This window comes from Micromys minutus, assembly GCF_963924665.1.
Source record: "Micromys minutus genome assembly, chromosome: 1".
Taxonomy (NCBI): domain Eukaryota; kingdom Metazoa; phylum Chordata; class Mammalia; order Rodentia; family Muridae; genus Micromys; species Micromys minutus.
Window position 1 is genome coordinate 94,008,274 of NC_137969.1, and position 18,470 is coordinate 94,026,743.

General features: G+C 39.8%; 2 protein-coding genes across 3 annotated transcripts; both read left to right on the plus strand.

Moving 5' to 3' along the window:
• Positions 1-11,135: 11,135 nt before the first annotated feature.
• LOC308435163 (trophoblast-specific protein alpha-like) lies at positions 11,136-12,275 on the plus strand (the record flags this gene model as incomplete). The annotated part of the gene is made up of 4 exons (XM_080935783.1): positions 11,136-11,234; positions 11,549-11,674; positions 11,772-11,915; positions 12,237-12,275. 4 exons carry the CDS (start codon positions 11,136-11,138, stop codon positions 12,273-12,275), a joined length of 408 nt encoding a protein of 135 aa, XP_080791909.1.
• Positions 12,276-15,162: 2,887 nt separating this feature from the next.
• Positions 15,163-17,068, plus strand: LOC308417678 (protein CTLA-2-beta-like). 2 transcript variants are annotated; one of them, XM_080913015.1, is made up of 5 exons: positions 15,163-15,204; positions 15,569-15,705; positions 16,222-16,344; positions 16,453-16,548; positions 16,852-17,068. In XM_080913015.1, the coding sequence occupies exons 2-5, from the start codon at positions 15,619-15,621 to the stop codon at positions 16,858-16,860; spliced, it is 315 nt and encodes a 104-aa protein (XP_080769141.1). In that variant the 5' UTR covers positions 15,163-15,204; positions 15,569-15,618; the 3' UTR covers positions 16,861-17,068. The 2 variants fall into 2 exon arrangements, with proteins under 2 accessions (XP_080769141.1, XP_080769140.1); XM_080913014.1 differs by having other exon boundaries at positions 16,222-16,548.
• Positions 17,069-18,470: the final 1,402 nt, after the last annotated feature.

Sequence of the window (18,470 nt, forward strand, 5' to 3'; positions counted from 1 at the left end):
GACTGACAGAAAGGCCATCCAGTAGCCACCACAACTTGGGATCCATTCAATCTGCAGACACTAAACCCTGACACTATTGCTGATGTGAGAATAGGATGTAAACTTAGTCATATGTGGGGAGATACAGGGATAGTGTGTGAGTAGAGACACAGTGTGCCTAGGTCATTGTATAGACATCGTTTTATGGTGAGCAAGAGATCGTAATTTGTTGCTGTTCTCTCCTGCTCAGTGACCCTACTTTCTCATTCATTGGAATGTGGGAGCTAGTGAGAGTTGTCCTAAAATTCAGCTGGTACACCTATATTCACAAATTTGTGACAAATGGATTTTAACCACATAAAGGTTCAATAGCCTCACCATTCTTTTATAATCTATTAGCTCTGGCTCCTCCATTGGGATGGTACTGGAAAAGGCTGAGGGGATGGTAACCTGGGAGATAGCAGGGCACATGGAGATCGTTACCTACTCAGTGCTTCCAGGTTCTTGACTCTACCTGAGCAAAAATTCTAGGAGTCAAGAGTAAACAATTTGAGAATGGGAAGTCGGCAGGGTGCCAAGGTTTAAGAAGACATAAACTTGGAAGGAGGATATTGTGGGGTCCTGAAAGGAATTGGGCTAAGGGAGTATGGGTGAATGATCAAAATACACCATACATATGTATGAAATTCTCAGAGAATAAATAAAATATAATGAAAATAAAATTATTCCATGTAACATACAGGGAAAGAATGTGTCCAAATATTTTATAAAGCCAATATTACAATATCACACAAATAGTGAAACCAAGCAAACACACACACACACACACACACACACACACACACACACACACACACACACAAATTGTAGAGCAACATCTCTGATGAAGAGAACTAAACAATCTCAATAAAATAATTACAAAATGAGCATTAGCCATGAGTTAGCTGGCTTTATTCCAGTGATGCAGGAGTTGTTAAAAATACACAAATAAATAATTATAGTTAGTAACATAAATGTGTTCAAAAACTGGAAAGATGATGAATATCTCAATTGGCACAGTGAATGCCTTTGACAAAATCCAGCAGCCCTTTGTGATAAAGACCCAAAGTGAACAGAACTATGAGGATATAACTCAACATTCAAATAGGTATATATAACAAACTTAGATATATATGAAAATGGCACCATTCCTGTTACAAAGATTCCCACTGTCTTCACTCCTATTCAGTATGGTGCTTTAAGTCTTACCCAACATACATGATGAGAGGTTGACAAAAGAAGGGAGTGACACAAAAGAAAAACCAAGGAATCAAAGTTTCTTTATGTGCAAAATATCTTCACCAGAAAACTCCTTAGATGACGATCATCTAGAAGAAACAAAATGAATGTACCCAGATTATTATAAATGGCCTTTATAATAATGGGAGCAGACTGAGAAAAAAAATCAGATAAAGAGGATTTAAGCCTCCAGTTCACAGTGAATTCAAAAACAAACTAACACAATGAAACAAGCTTGACCAAGAGAGAAAAGGAAATCTCTGACATACTGAAGAAACAAATTGAAGACTCTGAAAGATGCAAAGACTCCTCATGCTCACGGATTGTTGAGATTAACTCTGTAAAAATATCATCTGTCTTAGTTAATGTTTTACTTCTATGAACAGACACCATTATCAAGGTAAGTCTTATAAAGGGCATTTAATTGGGGCTGGCTTACAGGTTCAGAGGTTTAGTCCATTATCATTAAGGCAGAAACATGGCAGCATCCTGGTTCAGGGGGACCTAAGAGTTCTATATCTTCATCTGAAGGTTGCTAACAGAATCCTGACTTCCAGAAAGCCAGGAGGAAGGTCTTAAAGCCCACCCCACCACACACAGTGACACACCTACTCCAAGAAGGCCACATCTACTCTAACAGCACCATACCTTCTAATAGTGCCACTGCCCGGGCTGTGCATATACAAACGATCACACCACCCTACTAAAAACAATATATGACTTCAAGGATGTGCATAATAAAATTCCAGTGCCATTCTCCATAGATATAAAAATACTAAGGTTAATATTGAAACAATAAACACTCTGGATAACCAAAGAAATCCAGAGGAGGGAAAACGCTGCTAGAGGTATCACCATCTCTGATTTGGAGTTATACTCCATATCCACAGTAATAAAAAGAGCATGGTACTGGTACCAAAACAGACACAAGAGTGATCACTGGGTGCTTGTAGTGAAGAGGTAACTTTCCTCAAAGATTAAGGAAAGGCTAAGTTGCCTGTGCCCCAGTAAATAACTCCCCTCACTCCTGCTCATAGCAGAAGTCCAGTGGGTCTAATATTAGTGTTAATGTTAATACTACATTAATATTAATAAGCAATGATAATAATGAAATTGTTTGGATAGCTCAGTAGGTAAAATTATTTACCCCTTAGTCTGACTGTCTGGATTGTTCCCTGGGATCTATGTGATAGAAAAAGAGAAACAATTCTCACAGGTTTTCCTCTGATCTCCATACCTGAGCTGTCTCACACACACACACACATACACACATATAACAAATTAAAATTATATGGTTTTGGTAAGACTTGTTGATAAGAAGGATTTGCATTTCAGTAGAACCAGGAGGTGAATGAGAAAGGGTAATGGAGAGTCTTTTAAAAATCGCCAAAATTGAGTATACACATTTATTAAAATGTCAAAGAATATACATTTTTAAAATAAGAGATGCTTTATTGTGTTATATAGAGCAAAATACTCACCCAAGGAATAAGTGAGAGATCTTAAGAGAGTAAATTTTATAGTTTTCTTGGTGGACTTTGTACAGAATCTTAGGAAAGTTGTAGAAAAGAGCAGGGGCTATTTATTGACTAGTATGGCCTGCCAGAAAATACCTCATTTTAGTAATTCATTGAGAGATGGCCAGAAGATAAGAAGCCATTTCCTGTCAACACAGTCTCTGCATTGTGATCTCACATCAGGACCATATTTGATGTGTAGAGAGTGTTCTGCCTTCACATTCCTTGTGATTTTCTGTGTCTGCTCATTCACCCCTACTCGTCTCTAGGTGAGATCCAGTTGTAAGTCTTACCTTGGATGCTGCCGTAGTGTGCCTTTGGTCCACACATTTTCGCTTGCAAATGTTCATTGCAATGAGTCACTGGTCTGGTTTGAGGCCTCTGGCTTCTGCTGTGCCATTAATACTGGATCCTCACCTGGACTCATCTTGAATATCTTATTGTTGCCCTGTGTCATGAAGATCTTCCAGCTCTAGATCTGCAGGACCAACCCTTTCACATGCTCCAGCAGTCCATAGATGAGGTAGATGTTGGGGGTGGGTCTACTCAAAGCCTCCTGTGTCTGATCTGTGTCCGAGTAGTTGCTGAGTTGGTCAGCCTGCCAGCTTTCCAGAAGCCACGCATAAAGCTCTCCTGTTCTCCTGACTCACTCTCGACTTCTCCACCAGAGTTAGGCTTTGTCTTTTTATAAACTGCTGTTAATTGAAATAGGATTACATCACTCTCTTCCCAGCACCTATTTCCTTCCATCGGCACCACCAAGTTACCTCTCATAGAACTCCTCCCATCTTCCCTCAGTTTGACAGCCTCTTTATCCTTGTTTATAATTGATATGTATATTTGTGTGTGCACCAATATATGTGTGGTGTATGTATAATTGTGCATATACCGAATAGATACGTATATACACACACACATATACATATACTGCTGAGTCATTATCTGTTGTTAGTGTGTGTATGATTTCAAGGCTAATCACTTTGCATTGGACAAACAACAAGAGGGTTCATCCTTAGGACCAGTTCATTCTCATTCTCCAAGCAGTAAGTAGTTGCCTGTAGATCTTCATCTATAATGAGACCCTGTGAAAAATTTCCCTTCTACGTTACATCCACTGATATGTATTCTCTTCTGTAGTGTTACCTGGGCTATAGGTGCAGAAGCTGAGATGCAGATGTTTCTTTTGGAGCTGGGCTTCCTACAATCAATCTATTGATTTCTTCATTGTGTCCAGTTGTAGTTGTCTGCAATGGTCTCCGTTTGCTGTAAAGAGAGGCTTCTTTGGTGAGGGTTGGTGGCTGCACTTTTCTGTGGGTATAAGGATAAGATGTGAAAGCTAGTGAGAAAATATGTTGGTCTTTGGTTGTGAGTCTAGCCTTTAATGGCTGAAGCATCTCTCCAACCTAGTAGGTTGTTTGCCAAGGGCTGTGATCATACCAGCCTTAAGAAGCTGTCTAGACTTTCAGTAACAGGCATGATTTCTCTCCTTCTGAGTGGATCTTAACTATAATTGAGCAGCTGTTTTTTTTTTTTTTTTTTTTTTTTTTTTTTTTGTCACTGACATATGAATGCCAAATAATCTAAGGTGTCATGAAATGATACATCATACTTCATGGATAAGAATTATACTTGTGTCTGTATGTTTGGAACTAAAGCACAGAGTATCCAACAGCTTTATAAACAAACATGTCATGCATTTTCATATAACCTCTATATAATTTAATTCATTATACATACAATGTAAAAGTTACATTAAAGCACATTAATACCTTTAAACATATTATTTTTATACAATTAAGATTTGAATAAATGTGACATTAGAGTAATAATACCTTGAAGTTTTAATAATAGCTTTGAAAGTAAAACAACTCCCCCAAAAGATGGAGTCACAGTAAAAAAAAATCACATTAATTTTAGTTTTTTTTAGTTTTTTATTTACTGATTTTTTTATTGAAAATAGATTCTTTCATTATACAATGTATCCTGATTATAGTTTGCTCTCTATTTCTCCAAGTTTCCCATCCTCCTCAGTTCCCCTGAATATATACTCTATTTTTGTCTTTCACTACAAAGTAGCAGGGTTTTAATAGGTAACAACAAAACACAAATAAAATAAAATAAACAAAAGTGATCACATTGAGGCTGGACAAGGTAACCCAGCAGAAGAAAAAGAGCCCCAAGAGTAGGTGCAAGAATCAGAGACCCACTCATTCATGCAATGAGAGGTCACATAGAAATAGTAAACTGAAAGCTATAATACTCATAAGACCTAGCTCATACCCATGTGGGCCCCATAATTACCACATCCCTGTCTGTGAATTCATATGAGCCTTGCTTAGTTGATTCAAAGGAACTTGTTCTCCTGGTGTCTCCAACTCTTCTGGATCTTGAACTCTTTTTACCTCCTCTTCTTTGAGGTTCCCAGAGCTCTGAGGAGAGAGATTTGATAAAGACATCCCATTTAGAGCTGAGTTTTCTGTTCAAGAATTCTTTGTGTGTAGTATCTGGCCATGGGTCTGGATCAATTCCTGTCTGCTGCAGTAGGGATCTTGCCTAGTGATGGCTGAATAAGGCGCTGATCTAGGAGTATAACAGAATACCTTTAGAAGTCATTTTGTTGATAGTTTTTTTTTTTTTTTTAGACCAGTAGTTTTTTATTTTGCCCAGGTCTCTGAGCTATCTAGTCTCTTGGTCTTGGTCTTCCAAGCAGTGTTGGATATGTGCTTTATCTCATGAAATGGAGCATTGGTTGGTTACTCTCTCAAATTCTGTGCCACCATCACCCTAGCATATTGTGCAGACAGAAAAGATCGTAGGTCAAAGGTTGTGTGGCTTGAGTGGTGTTTCTGTGTTTCTTTTGGTAGCCTGTAGAATACCTTCCATCAACAAGAGTACTAGAAAGTAGGAGTGAAGGCTCCATGTGAACACAAGTTTGACTTCTCCATGTTCAATTAGTTATGTAGTTATTAACCTCAGCAATGAGACCCTGCTGACAGTTTGTGGAGAGTAAACCACTGTCTTGGCAACACCCTGAGTTGTTTACGGATTTCAGTGGGATACCATTAGCCAACATCTCAACTGAATTCAACTCAGTTCCAGTACTAGCAGCCCAATTTGGTGACAAGAGTTGGCCTGTTGGGATTCCATATCCTCCAATATTAGAAGACCTCAGTAGGATCACCTTCATTTAGTTTAGAAAATTATAGAATAAACTTGTCACTTGAGTTGATCATGGCTTTTAAAACCCTGGGAATAGGCCTTGTGAATCTTGTAAGTTTCAGAAGTTTTCTGAATCTTGTAAATATCTCTTATCCCCCAAGTTTAGGAGGAAGTTACACGGATGCAGTTCATTAGGTTATCACCTAGAATGCTGTGGATTTTTTTGGATGGTATGGCTACATAGAATCACTCATTCTCTGGCAAATAGCCTTTAATTCAAGCTTAAGTAATCAACCCAAATAAACTTAATAGTTTGATATTCTTAGCTGAGTTGTAATAATGTCTTTGATCTGTCACTGGTGCTCCATCAAGTACAATAGGCTCTTGTCCTTCTGTCCACAGAAAAAGCACAGAGCTATGGACTTGCTGGCCTCAGAAATATAAGTTGAGTTTTAGTGTCTTCACTGTCAATCTTCCATCTAACAATGCCACTTGCTTTTCAAACTCAATTCTTGAATCATGAGAGACCAGAGGTAGACCACAACACTTGAAGTTATAGGAATTGAGGATTCAGGATCACCCAAAACATGATTATTTTTTATGAAATTTCTGGCTTCTCTAGCGAATTACAGGCAAAAGAAAGGGTGGTGAACTACTGTTTATAGTAAATTAGGTCATAATGTCTAATTAAAAATACATATATATAAAATAATTGAATAATTACTTATTTAAAATATCTAGGCAATCTATATTCAAGAGTAGGCTATAGCTACAGAAGTCATTTGTATGGAGTCCTACAGTAAGAAAAGGTGCTTGATGTCACGTATAGATGGATGTGTAAGTTTTATTGCAGGGAGTAGACTGCGTCTCTGTAGATTGAAAATTGTTAAGGAGAAGATTATGACTAAACAGACCTACAGGAACCTTGTGGCTGGCCATGTGAGGAGACATAACCTAGAGCATAGGTGGAGAAACAGAGTCTTGATCACGTAGGAAGGATTAGCAGATGATAAGGACAGAGGTTTGTGCTAAACTGCCTTAATAGAATTAACAGGATGATACAAAGAGTTACACAAACAGGCTTCAAACTAGATTTAAATACGTTAATTAAGAGGATATATGTACAACTTAACAGATTTCATATAAACAGGTATCCCAATGACTTACAAAAACAATAGTGTCTCAATCTCTCTAGCTTTAGCATCCATCACTGTTTTTCTTGCATTACAAATTTGTTGGATCAGATTTAGACTTTGGGCATATTTGATAGTGGAGGGGACATGGGCATTATATCTTCTTTCTCCACTTACATAGAAAGCAAGCAAATCTTCATGAAGTACTATACAGAAAAAAAATGGTTTTAAATGTTCATGAAATATTATACAGAAAAAAAATGCTGTTTCTATGTGCATCAGTTACTATTCTGTTGATTAATAAAACACCATGACCAAGGCAACTTATAGAAGGAAGGGTTTATCTTGGCATATAATTCTAATTGATTAGGGTTCATAATAAGGGGAGTATCATGGCTGAAGGTGGAAGACATGACAGCTGGAACAGTGACTGAAAGCAAGTAGAGAGAGCACATAAGAAATGAGTACGTGTCCTTTAAATGCTCAAAGTTCACATTTAGTAAAATATTTTCTCCATATACATATATCTGTGTGAATACACATATAAATGCAATATACGTATGTGTATATGTATGTATTTTGAATTTGGGGGAGGATATGTGTGTGGAAGTCAGAGGACAGCACATAGGAGTGGGTGGTTTTCTGTCAACACAGAGTCACTAAACTTCAGGTCACCAGGCTTTGTGGATTCTGCATTCACTTTGCAAAGTTTATCTTGCAGGGCCAATGTTTATATGTTTTAATGGGCTTCTAAGGGGCTAATGCCACTGAGTCCCTTACCTACAGTACTTAAAATAGGAACTTTCATGTTATGTATGTATAAAGAAATGAGAGTGACAAGTCACACAGTGCTTCTGGGTGGTGCTCAAACAAGTCTCAGTCAGAACAATCTGCAAATTATGATATGTGTGAAATATGAAAATTATGACTAAGCTTTGAGAGAATAGTAAAAATATTCATTGAAAACACTGTAGAAGTGGTAAAGTAGTTGTTTTTCCTGAAAAGGATTTCTATAATGAATGTGTGATGTGTGTGTGTGTGTGTGTGTGTGTGTGTGTGTGTGTGTGTGTTTGTGTGTTATGCTATTGAGAAAATCACAATGATTTGGAACATTTCTGAGAATTCTTAAAAAATAGAAAATAGATTCTCCTTTCATATAATAGATTTCCAACCACAGTTATCTTTCTCCTTACTCCTCCCAGCTTTTCTCCACCTTCCTTCTGTCCTAGATCTGCTTCTCCTCCATTTTCCTTCAGAAAAGATCAGTCCTCCAAGAGATGACAATTTGACAGGACAAAACAGAGTTCAGTAACACAAGCCAAAGCCTGCAGATTGAGGCTGGACAAGGCAACTCAATGGGAGAAAGACATCCCCAAAGCAGACAATGGAGTTAAACACACAATTGCTCCCATTTTTAAGAGTCTTCCAAGAACACCAAGCTGACAGCCATAACTTACACACAGAAGGACCCATGCTTGCTGCTTCAGTCTCTGTGAGCCCTACTTGGTTGATTCGATGGGTCATGTTCTCCTGTTTGCAAATCTTGGATTGTAGTAGTTAGTGGTTACAGTTATGTACCTGTGCTTTCTTCTATCTGGAACACTCTTACATTCTCCTTGTTTTACATTCTTAATATTAAAGTTTAAGAAGTATCTTAACACAAACCTCAAGAGGAACATGGGATTTCTATAAGGCAAAATCAAGAATGAGTAAGTGAAGAAATTTCCATATTTTTCATTTTCCCTTATTCACTTATCGACAAAGCCTTTTTAGTAATTGATGCATATATTATGAATCAATCACTAAAGGCATGAGATGATAAAGTATCTCTGAGCAAGGAGACTGGGAGAAAGCATCAGCAATGGGAGCATCTTAGGAGTCCTTCACCTAGCCCTTTTATTCCCTGTCCCATGCAAGGATTTGCCCTTGACTATCTATTCTTTGTTTCAAGACATTCTTATCCTCACTATTCTCTTTTTTATTACTATTATTACTCCTTATTCCTTTTTTACAGTCCAGTCTTCATTCCCCTCCCAGTCTGCCGCCAAACACTTCCCATCCCATACCTCCCCAATCCCAGTCTCCAAGAGGATGTTCCCACCCTCACTCACAAGACCTCCCCACTCCCTGGGGGCCTCAAGTCTTTTGAGGGTTGGGAGCATCTCCTCTCACTGAGACCAGACCATGCAGTTCTCTGCTGTATTTGTGTTGGGGGCCTCAGACCAACTTCCATATGCTGTCTGTTTGGTTGCTCAATATCTGAGAGATCTCTGGGGTTGGGCCTTCTGTCTCAGGTTTTTCCACCTTTTCTAAACAGCTTTTATTTAACTTTGTTTTACATTTGTGTGTCTGTTACCTGTTTCACTTGTGTGTCTAGTGCTCAAAGAGGCAAAACAGTAAGATATTGTATTCCCTGAAGCTTTAGCTAAAGACAGTTGGGAGCTCCAAGTGGGTCCTGAGAACTAAATTCAGGGTGTCTACAAGATCAGTTAGTACTCTTAACTGCAAAGCCATTTCTCTAGCTCCTCTTCTCTAAGTCCTTTTGTGCAACCCACCTGAATCCAACCCAGATACTGGAGAAGTATCGTAGGGTCTGTATTTCTACCAAGATACTTGAATGTACTGACTCATACTGCTCCAGGGCGTTTCATGCTCCAAGCCACAACCATGGTTGGACTGAAAAGCCACTCAAAATTACCTAGAATCACTTTTTTTTAAACAGCCCGCAAGGCACAACATTGGGGTACTAAGTGAGCCAAGGACCTCAAAGCTCATTTCTAACCTTTCTCTAAAACTGACTCTTGCAAATCTCCATCAGAGTTTATTGTGGCAATCCATACTCCATCCTTCAATTTCATAAATACCTGTTGTCCTAGAGCCTGGGGACCAATGGTGTCATCAACACAACCAATCATAAAGACACTGGGACTCATGGGCGGTGCCTAGTAGCCAGAAATTCAGGATTTAAAGACTGAGTGGTGTACAGCTCAGCTAGATTCTGGATCTCCAGGGACCCCTGAAGAGCTGAATCACTGGAGTGCACAGCACAGCACTGGATATCTCAGGTAAGGCCCTGGTTCTCTGAAAGCAGATTGGGAACTGGAGGCTTCCTCTGGAGAAACTCCCTGGATAATGAGGCAGAATGAGAATAATTTTACCATCAGGAGCCTTGGTGTAGAGAAGCAGAGGAGGATGAGCAGAAGACCAAATAGCCAACCGGGCCCCTCAGGCATGCAACTTTATGCTAGATCCCTGTGAGTGCAAGTCTGAGCCTCGTCACAGGGAATGCCAGTTGGTCCCCTGAACAATGTCAGCCACACCCAGAACTTTTGAGTTAGGATCACTTCTTTCCCATACCAGCACAATCTAAATCCCCTCTGCAGAAGGAATACCAGGCAGCATGCTCCTGGCTTGACATCTTCTGGGGGTGTTAAACAGAGAACCTAGAAAGCCTTGAGCTGAGAAGCCTGGGAGGGTCTTCTTTTAACCTGACTGTGTAACCTTGTGAACCCCTTCCTCTAGGCAGTAGCGAGTGGAGACTCAGGAGGCACAGTGACAGTGGTGAGTCAAAAGACTCAGCAAATACTGTCATTCCTAGGTTCTCCAGGAAGGACAGAATAGACTGTTATCATTCAAGAGGTGAGGGTCCAAGACATAGGGTAGCTCCTGCTGTATAATAGGCAGGAAGATGATGTTCAATGTCCTTCAGATCTTGAAGTTCCATTAATCTGTATAAATCCTAGGCCAACTCTGCCTTCAGTCCTCAGTTACAGCATCAGCTTTTGGAATCATGAAGTATATGAACATCCATCTGAAAACTGAAGCTCACACTACTTAACTATTTTCATCCCTAGAGCCACGAGCAGCTACTAACAAATACCCTGGTATATTTTCCTCAAGTGAACCACATCCTTAGCATTTTCCACATTGTTTAGATAAATACTTGAAATAGTTGGAACAGTCTTGGTCCACCATGGGTGCCTTAGTTTCTTCTCAGTTATAAAAAAAAATAGTAGCTTTTAAATATTTAGACAGAGATTTCTCCCTTTTTCCTCTAGGTACCAGAGATATGATTCCTACAGTTTTCCTTGTCATCCTGTGCCTGGGAGTGGCCTCAACTGCCGTATCCCCTGATCCCACTTTGGATGCTGAATTACAAGAGCAGAAGGTAAACTCCAAGGAAACTGACAGGCTGGTTGGTCACACGAGAACTGTCCAAAGGGATCTCAAAGAGAACAGTCCTTGCTATTAGGAGTATATAGGCATAAAAAGGTCATAGGGGTCAAGCAAGGAGTCGCTTAAAGTTGTGTACTATGAACACAAGGTGGCAGACATTTCTGAAACACAGAGTGTAGAGAATAGATAGCTATAGTACTGAGATCCCTCCCTGGGGCTCCTCTTTACCTGTCCAGCAAATCTACTTTGTTGGCTTGAGTGCAGAGTTAATATGAAGGAAATACTGTCACTTGTGTTCATTTCTAGGATAAAGAAGGACTCAAAAAAATAGTGTGGGATGAATTTATAAGGACTGTCAAACCGGACAATAGCAAAAATGACCAGGAGAAGGATGGAGTCCACGTAGAAATGAGGGCCTTCAGTGAGCTGGCGGTAAGTGTGACTTGGACAGATTAACTCTATTTCTTCACTTTAGTTCTTTACAGTTAGTCTGTTGGTTTTCAACGTTTTATTTGCTTTTCCCATGAAGGCTGATGAAGAACTCATGAAAATAATGACTAACATTTTCCACCCAATGTTTGGAGAGGAGGAAAAACAAACACAGCCAGTTGACGATGTCCCCGAATTTGAGGATTTGGCAGAGAGTGGCGATGAGATGCCTGTACAGGATCAGGTATGACAAAGTCACATCCCCACCCTCAGTTACCCACAGGGAAGCCAAGAAGGAACTGAGGTCCTCACTTATGGCAGCTGTGGGATAACAATGCAGTCCACTGTCTAAGTGTTCTGCTCTATGAACTTTGACTGAAGTTGATACAGTGGTTGTAGGTGACTACATTTTCTTCTTGCACAATGGTGCATGTACCACTTGCTGAGCTTTAGACGTGGTATTACTCTCAAAGTTGAGAACAGAGGCTCTAGGGGCAGTACTATGATAAAGCTACTGGGATACTTTTTTTTTCTAATTAATGTGATGTGCTTTTCTTCCACCCAGAGTAACGGGAACAGCAGTATAAAGTTAGGGAAGGAGTGAAACAGTCACTGTGTCGTTTTCTAGAGATGTCTGCCCCAACATGTGAGCTGCCTGATGGTAAAGAAGAAGATCTAAACTGGGAGAAGGAGAATCAAAGCATCAGGGGCCTTCCCAACTCAGTAGCCAGCCCCTGACATGTCAGATCCCACACTGAAGTCCCTTAAGATCCATACTGTGATATGAACCCCAAAGCAAGTTCACACTAATAAAACCTTACCAATGCTTTAACCCATGCTCTCAACTCATTTATATTAATGATTCCTGGAATAATTTTTTAAATTTAATCTTAAAAATGAATATACAAGTCTACGTCTTTAAAATAAAGCTTTATTTAAAAGGCAGTGTTCTGGTTTCTTCCTGGTTTTCTGGAGGTAAATGTTTAGGTGGCTAACTCATAGTTTTTCGTGAAGGCATAATTGTGTGGTGGTGGTTGGAGAAGAAGGGTGAGTGGTCTTTTCAATATATAATCAGTATTCCATCCTTGATTTCATTTTGTTTCCAAGATTTTAGGTGCACTCCCTTTACAATGGTCTGAAAGTCTATTTGAAATTTGCTGAAATTCAATTATTTTAATTCACATGAATTTGATAAGTAAACATAGTTTGCATTCAGTGCAATGTGATGGCTCTTTAAACCATTAGACCTCGATGCCCCTGTGCAGGGGACCTCTTTCCCTTTTTTTTTTTTTTTTTTTTTTTTTTTTTTTTTTTTTTTTGAGATTTTTATTACATCATTTGCCCATTTTCTTTCCTCCCCACATATACCCTCCCATATACCTATCCTTTCTCCCTCCCAACTCACTGCCTCTTTTTTAAATTAGTTGTTGTTCCATGTATTCCAAAGTGGGTAAAAGCAAGGTGCTAAAGTCAATATAATGGTAATTGTACATATGTTTTTAAATCTGACTTTTCATTATTGAATAACCAATTGTTGAGCTCTTCCCTGGAGAAAACATATTTTCTTACAGCATTCTTGAGTTGCCAGCACTTTTACAATGTATTCTAATAAATATACAAAAATTAATGTGAGAATAATGAATAGTATTTATAATTCAATTATTATCAAATATTTAGGAAACATAGCAGAATTCTTGTTGTAACTAAGAACGTGTCCTCACATCTCCCAAGTCTCTAGATTCCCTTACTCTGTGCCTAGAATCAGATTAGAAATGCTGAAAGGGTTTTAAAAATCTGTGAAGAATTGTGTTAGAATTTTGATGGGGATTGCAGTGAGTCGGTAGAGTGCTTTTAATGGAATAACCATTCTCACTATACAAATCCTAACAATCATGAGCATAGCAGATCTTTCCATCTTCCAATATCTTCTTGTGTTTCTTAAACAATGGATGATTTTGATAACTTCTTGCTATCTACTCCTTTGGGGCATGACTTCTTCTTTTTATTCTAGATCTTTCAGGTGTAGCATTTCATTATTAGAATAAGATCACTCAAATTTTTATGTAAGCACTAAGTGCTATGAACTCAGCGCTTTCAGAACCATCTTTATTTGTGTCCCATTAACTTTGAGTATCTCCTGTAATTTATTTAAATCTAACAATATTTTGATTTCTTTTTTGACTATCCTGACCCATTTTTATTCACATGGTTCAATTTCCATGAGTTTATAAGCTCTCTGCTACTTTTGAGGTCCAGCTCTTTATTCCATGGTGCTCAGAAATAATGAAGGTATTATTTTAATTTTTTTTGTACATCTGTTGAGAATTGTTTTGTGTCCAAGTATAGGACCAGCTTTGGAGAACATTCTATGAGTGGCTTAAAGAATGCAGCAGGAAACGTTAACCAAAGACTACTATACCTTGACCACACACATAAAGAGATTTCTTTCATTTTAATTGTAATGCAGAACTAAGCTGTGTTGCTATTATCTGTGTATACCAATTCTCTGCTTAGATTTTTATCCAATTTGGCTTGAAGAGGCATGTGCATTTTTTAAAGAAAGTATTCATCTATCGATCCAATTCTGCCTGTATCAAACATCCAAAAATTTCAAATCTCAATTATCAGACAGACAAGAACTCAGTAAAAATCTGGAGAACATCAGAGGAAAATGGCCCCACATTTTCTGATTTACCCTTTCCTGTGAGATATCAAAATAGAAACAAGCTTCTGATCACCTGTAGAAATTTATATCCTCTGTATTTTCTCAGCCAAAGCAACTGTAGTCTTTTCTGACTCTTCTTAACTCTGCTTTGTAATCACATGCCCAGCTGTGCTTGTCAGAGTTATAGAGAAGTCCACACAGCAACTTCCTTATTTACAATCAAATCCTGCAATGGCCCCATCAAGCCCTGAAGGCCACAGAGCTTTTTATGCATCACGCATGTGTTGTTCGGTTCGGGCAACTCTAGAACTTTTCTAAACACTGTGAAGCCCTGAACTGAGACACTGATGTTCACGTGGAGTGATATTTCAGACTTCTCCGTTTACGGATGGTTATTTCATCCTCTCCGAAGATGCTTCTGTCTGTCATAGGCTCTGTTTCAAGCAAGTTCTCTGAACAGACGCAGAATCTGAGGTGGGACTGTGAGACACATAAATAAAGCTGCCCCCACTGACTTTGCCCTGCCATTCTTTTGTTTTCTAACAATCGTTAACTACCGAGAACAAAACATCCTGTGAGTCCTGTGGTTCTCAGAAAATCCACATCCTGTATGATTCAGCTTGTGCCTGGGGTCTGCTTAGTCTCCAGACGCTTCCCTGTCTGTGAAACTTAGCTCACTAAGGTGGCTTTTGACCTCTGCTCTGTGAGCCAGGCTGAGGCTTCAGGGAAAGGCTTTCCCATGCTCCAGACAGGAAGGGGTGGAGCCACAGGCTGCTCTGCTCCTACCTCACCAGCCTCCTTGTCAGTTGCTGTTTCTACCTGGGAACAGAAGCTGCAGCACTTCGGGAGGGAGCCAGAGACAAGCAAGGTACACAGACCCTCCACCCTTCACACATTTCCTCACAGCTCTGCTCTGGTTACCTGCGACTTCTTTTTCTTAGCTTTTATTTTTTGTTTTATTTTTGCTTTGTTTTTTTGATTGTCTCTCGGGGGCTTTTTTTTTTTTTTTAATGATAATAATAGAATTACATTTTTGTTCTCCTCCTTTTTCTCCCTCACATTCTCAGAAATACCCTTCCTGATATTTTTCAGATTCTGTCCTCTTTTTCCATCCATTATTATTATATACATATACGCACATACATATATATTGCTAAATAGAGCCTAGTCGATGTGTATAACATTACACGTGTGTATCTTTTGGGGGCTGATCACAATCACTGGTTCTCTAGGTTTGGGGGACCCAAATTGTGCTGCCTTCCTGCTCAACCTCTGCTTGGGAATGGCTTCAGCTTCTCCATCCCCTGATCCAAGCTTGGATGCTGAGTGGGAGGAATGGAAGAAGAAATTTGAAAAAGCCTATGGCTCGGTTGGTAACATGGGCACGGTCCCGGGGGAATCTCTTGCTGTTGGAAGTCTGTGGGCATGAATGGACAAGCCATCACTAAGAGCTTGCCTAAAGACTCAGGGTGGGGGGGGGGCTGGGGAGATGACTCAGCGGTTAAGAGCACTGACTGCCCTTCCCAATGATCCTGAGTTCAAATCCCAGCAACCACATGGTAGCTCACAACAATCTGTAATGGGATCTGATTTCCTCTCCGGGTTCATCTGAAGACAGATACAGTGTACTTATATATAATAAATAAAATACATGAATAATAAAAAGGAAAGAACTGATTTAAAAAAATAAGATTTGTTGGTGGCCATATTTAAAAAAAAAAAAAGACTCAGGGTGGGTAGCTTTGATGACCCTGGGGGGGGGGGGAGGAAATTGGCTGGTGGCGGTGTCATGAGATCACATTCCATGGCTCCTCTGTCACTCCACACCATAGTCTCGGCTGTGTGCAGTTGTTAAGATGAGAAATGCTGTTTTACTCATTTCCAGGAGGAAGAAAAGCACAGAAGAGCAGTGTGGGAGGAGACTAAGAAAATGATCGAGGCCCACAATGCCGACTATGAGCAGGGCAAGACCAGCTTCTACATGGGCCTGAATCAATTCAGTGACTTGGTGAGTGAGACATTGGTAATGCTGTGTTTTTTCCACTCCATTTCCTTACGGTTAGTCAATGTATTATTCACTTTTGGTTTTCAATGTATTATTCACTTTTTTATGAAGACTCCTGAAGAATTCAGGGCTAATTGCTGCGGGAACTCAATGTGTAGAAGAGAAATGACGGAAGAGAACAGCTATCTGACACCTGGGAGGGATCAGGTATGACAGAGTCACATCCCCACCCTCGACTGCCCACAGGAAGCCAACAGAAAACTGAAGTCTTCACTTTCATCAGCTGTGAAACATCATGCAGTTCACTGTTTGACTAAGTGTGCAGCTCTTTCAAATGTGGGGAGTGGTTTTATTAGGTTGTGGCTAACGATCTTTTCTTCCTGATGGATGTACTGGAGTTTGGCATTAAACATTGTGAACGTGAAGGCAACATGTCCAGGGGTGGGTGTTGTGGCTCAGCCACTGTACTGCACCCGTTCTAATGAATGTGATGTGTGCCTTTTATTCCAGCCAGAGTAACAGCTGTGGCTTGATTCAGCATGGTGAAGCAAGAGCCCTGCCATTGCCTTGGGACTCTTCTGCCTCCTGATGTGAGAGGAGGGATGTTGGACAGGCTCAACAGCAGGAGGCTGTTGTCCCATCACGGTGTCCATCATTGCCGTGTGTTGTGCAACATCGAAGTATTGTAAGATCAACACTGTTGTGTGAACTCTGAGGCACACTCGTGCTCACCAAACATTGCCAAAATTTTAGTGCATGCTCTGGGGTTCTTTAAATGGTCTCACAAAGATCTTTGATGTTCATGTTAAAAAAAAAATGGATACATAGCATGAGGTCTTAAAATTAAAGGTAGATTTTAAATTAGTATTCTGCTTCTTTCTGGTTTTGTTTCAGTTTGTTTTTATGTGTATAAACTCATAATTCTGCTTGCAGGGATAACTGCCTGTTGCATGTTGTTCCAAGAGAAAGGGTACATGGTTCTCTCATTATGGAATCAGGTTTCCATCCTTGGTCAAGCTTGTTTCTGGGGTTTTATGGTCTCCTTTTGACAATGATTTGAAAGTCTATATTGAATTTTCTGGGATTTCCTCATTGTTAATTCCCATGAATTCACAAGGTATAGATGACAACTGGTGCAGAAATGTCACCTACTGCCCCACTTCCCTATTTCTGAGCTGTGAATCTCATTTTATAAGAACATACCAGTGCCCTGTACTGTGCCCACATAAGATCCATCTACAGGCTGAGGTCTGTGATCACTGGAGTGTGGTCTATGGTCAAGCGACCCTTTCACAACCCAGCAGAGCCCAGTCATGCAAAAAGTGCAAGGCTGTACAAACCTCAAAAGATCATATTCCCAGAAGTGTTCAAACCTCCTAAGCTCAGTCCTTTTCTTAGATGGTTAACTGTGACTACCCGCAAAATTCTACAACTAATATCGCATCATAGACTTCCAACACACAAATGCATGGAGTATGAATTTCCATTCCAAAATGAAACATGGCAAGGAATGGTAAGTCCGAAACAACACAGTAACTCATAGGGAAAAGGACCACATACTAAATACCGTGGTTGACTCAGACAGCCAAGTGTCTATGCTATGGTCCCTGTAGGCCATGTAGACTCTCTCTTAGGCTGACTCATTCCATATGTTATCTTTCTTTGGTGGATATCCACAGTTCGGGCCTCACCATCTCCCGTGATCTCCATTGTAAGTTCACCTTCCCAGTTCACTGAGGGGCCTGTCAGAGCTGGCTTGCGGGCACTCTGACCTGAGAATCTCAGTGTCTCTCTGAATCCGTGACTCACCAAATTTGGATTTTTGCATTCCTATAGAATTCCTATAGAACTAATTCTTCACAAGCACTGCTTGATTTTTCAGACACTTTATGGTAAAGCTTAGCACCTTTGGGACTTTAAATTCATGTGCTGATACTAGGAACTCTTTTTCCTCAGGTGTAGTTTTCCAGAACACCCTAAAGGTGCCACAACCAACCCACCCCAATTCTCCTACTGTTAGAGAAAAACATTGGAGTCTATATGGAAGCCACTCTAGTTTTTAGAATCTTAAGTCTCAGCAATGGCCCTTACAAAGAAGACAGAATACTTATTGAATGATAAATAGCCAA

Bases quoted from the DNA above. Each gene is read 5' to 3' on its own strand.
- LOC308417678 (XM_080913014.1), top strand. From the start codon at position 15,619: ATGGCTTCAGCTTCTCCATCCCCTGATCCAAGCTTGGATGCTGAGTGG. The intron at 15,706-16,221 runs GTTGGTAACATG...ACTCATTTCCAG, and splicing joins TTGAAAAAGCCTATGGCTCG to GAGGAAGAAAAGCACAGAAG.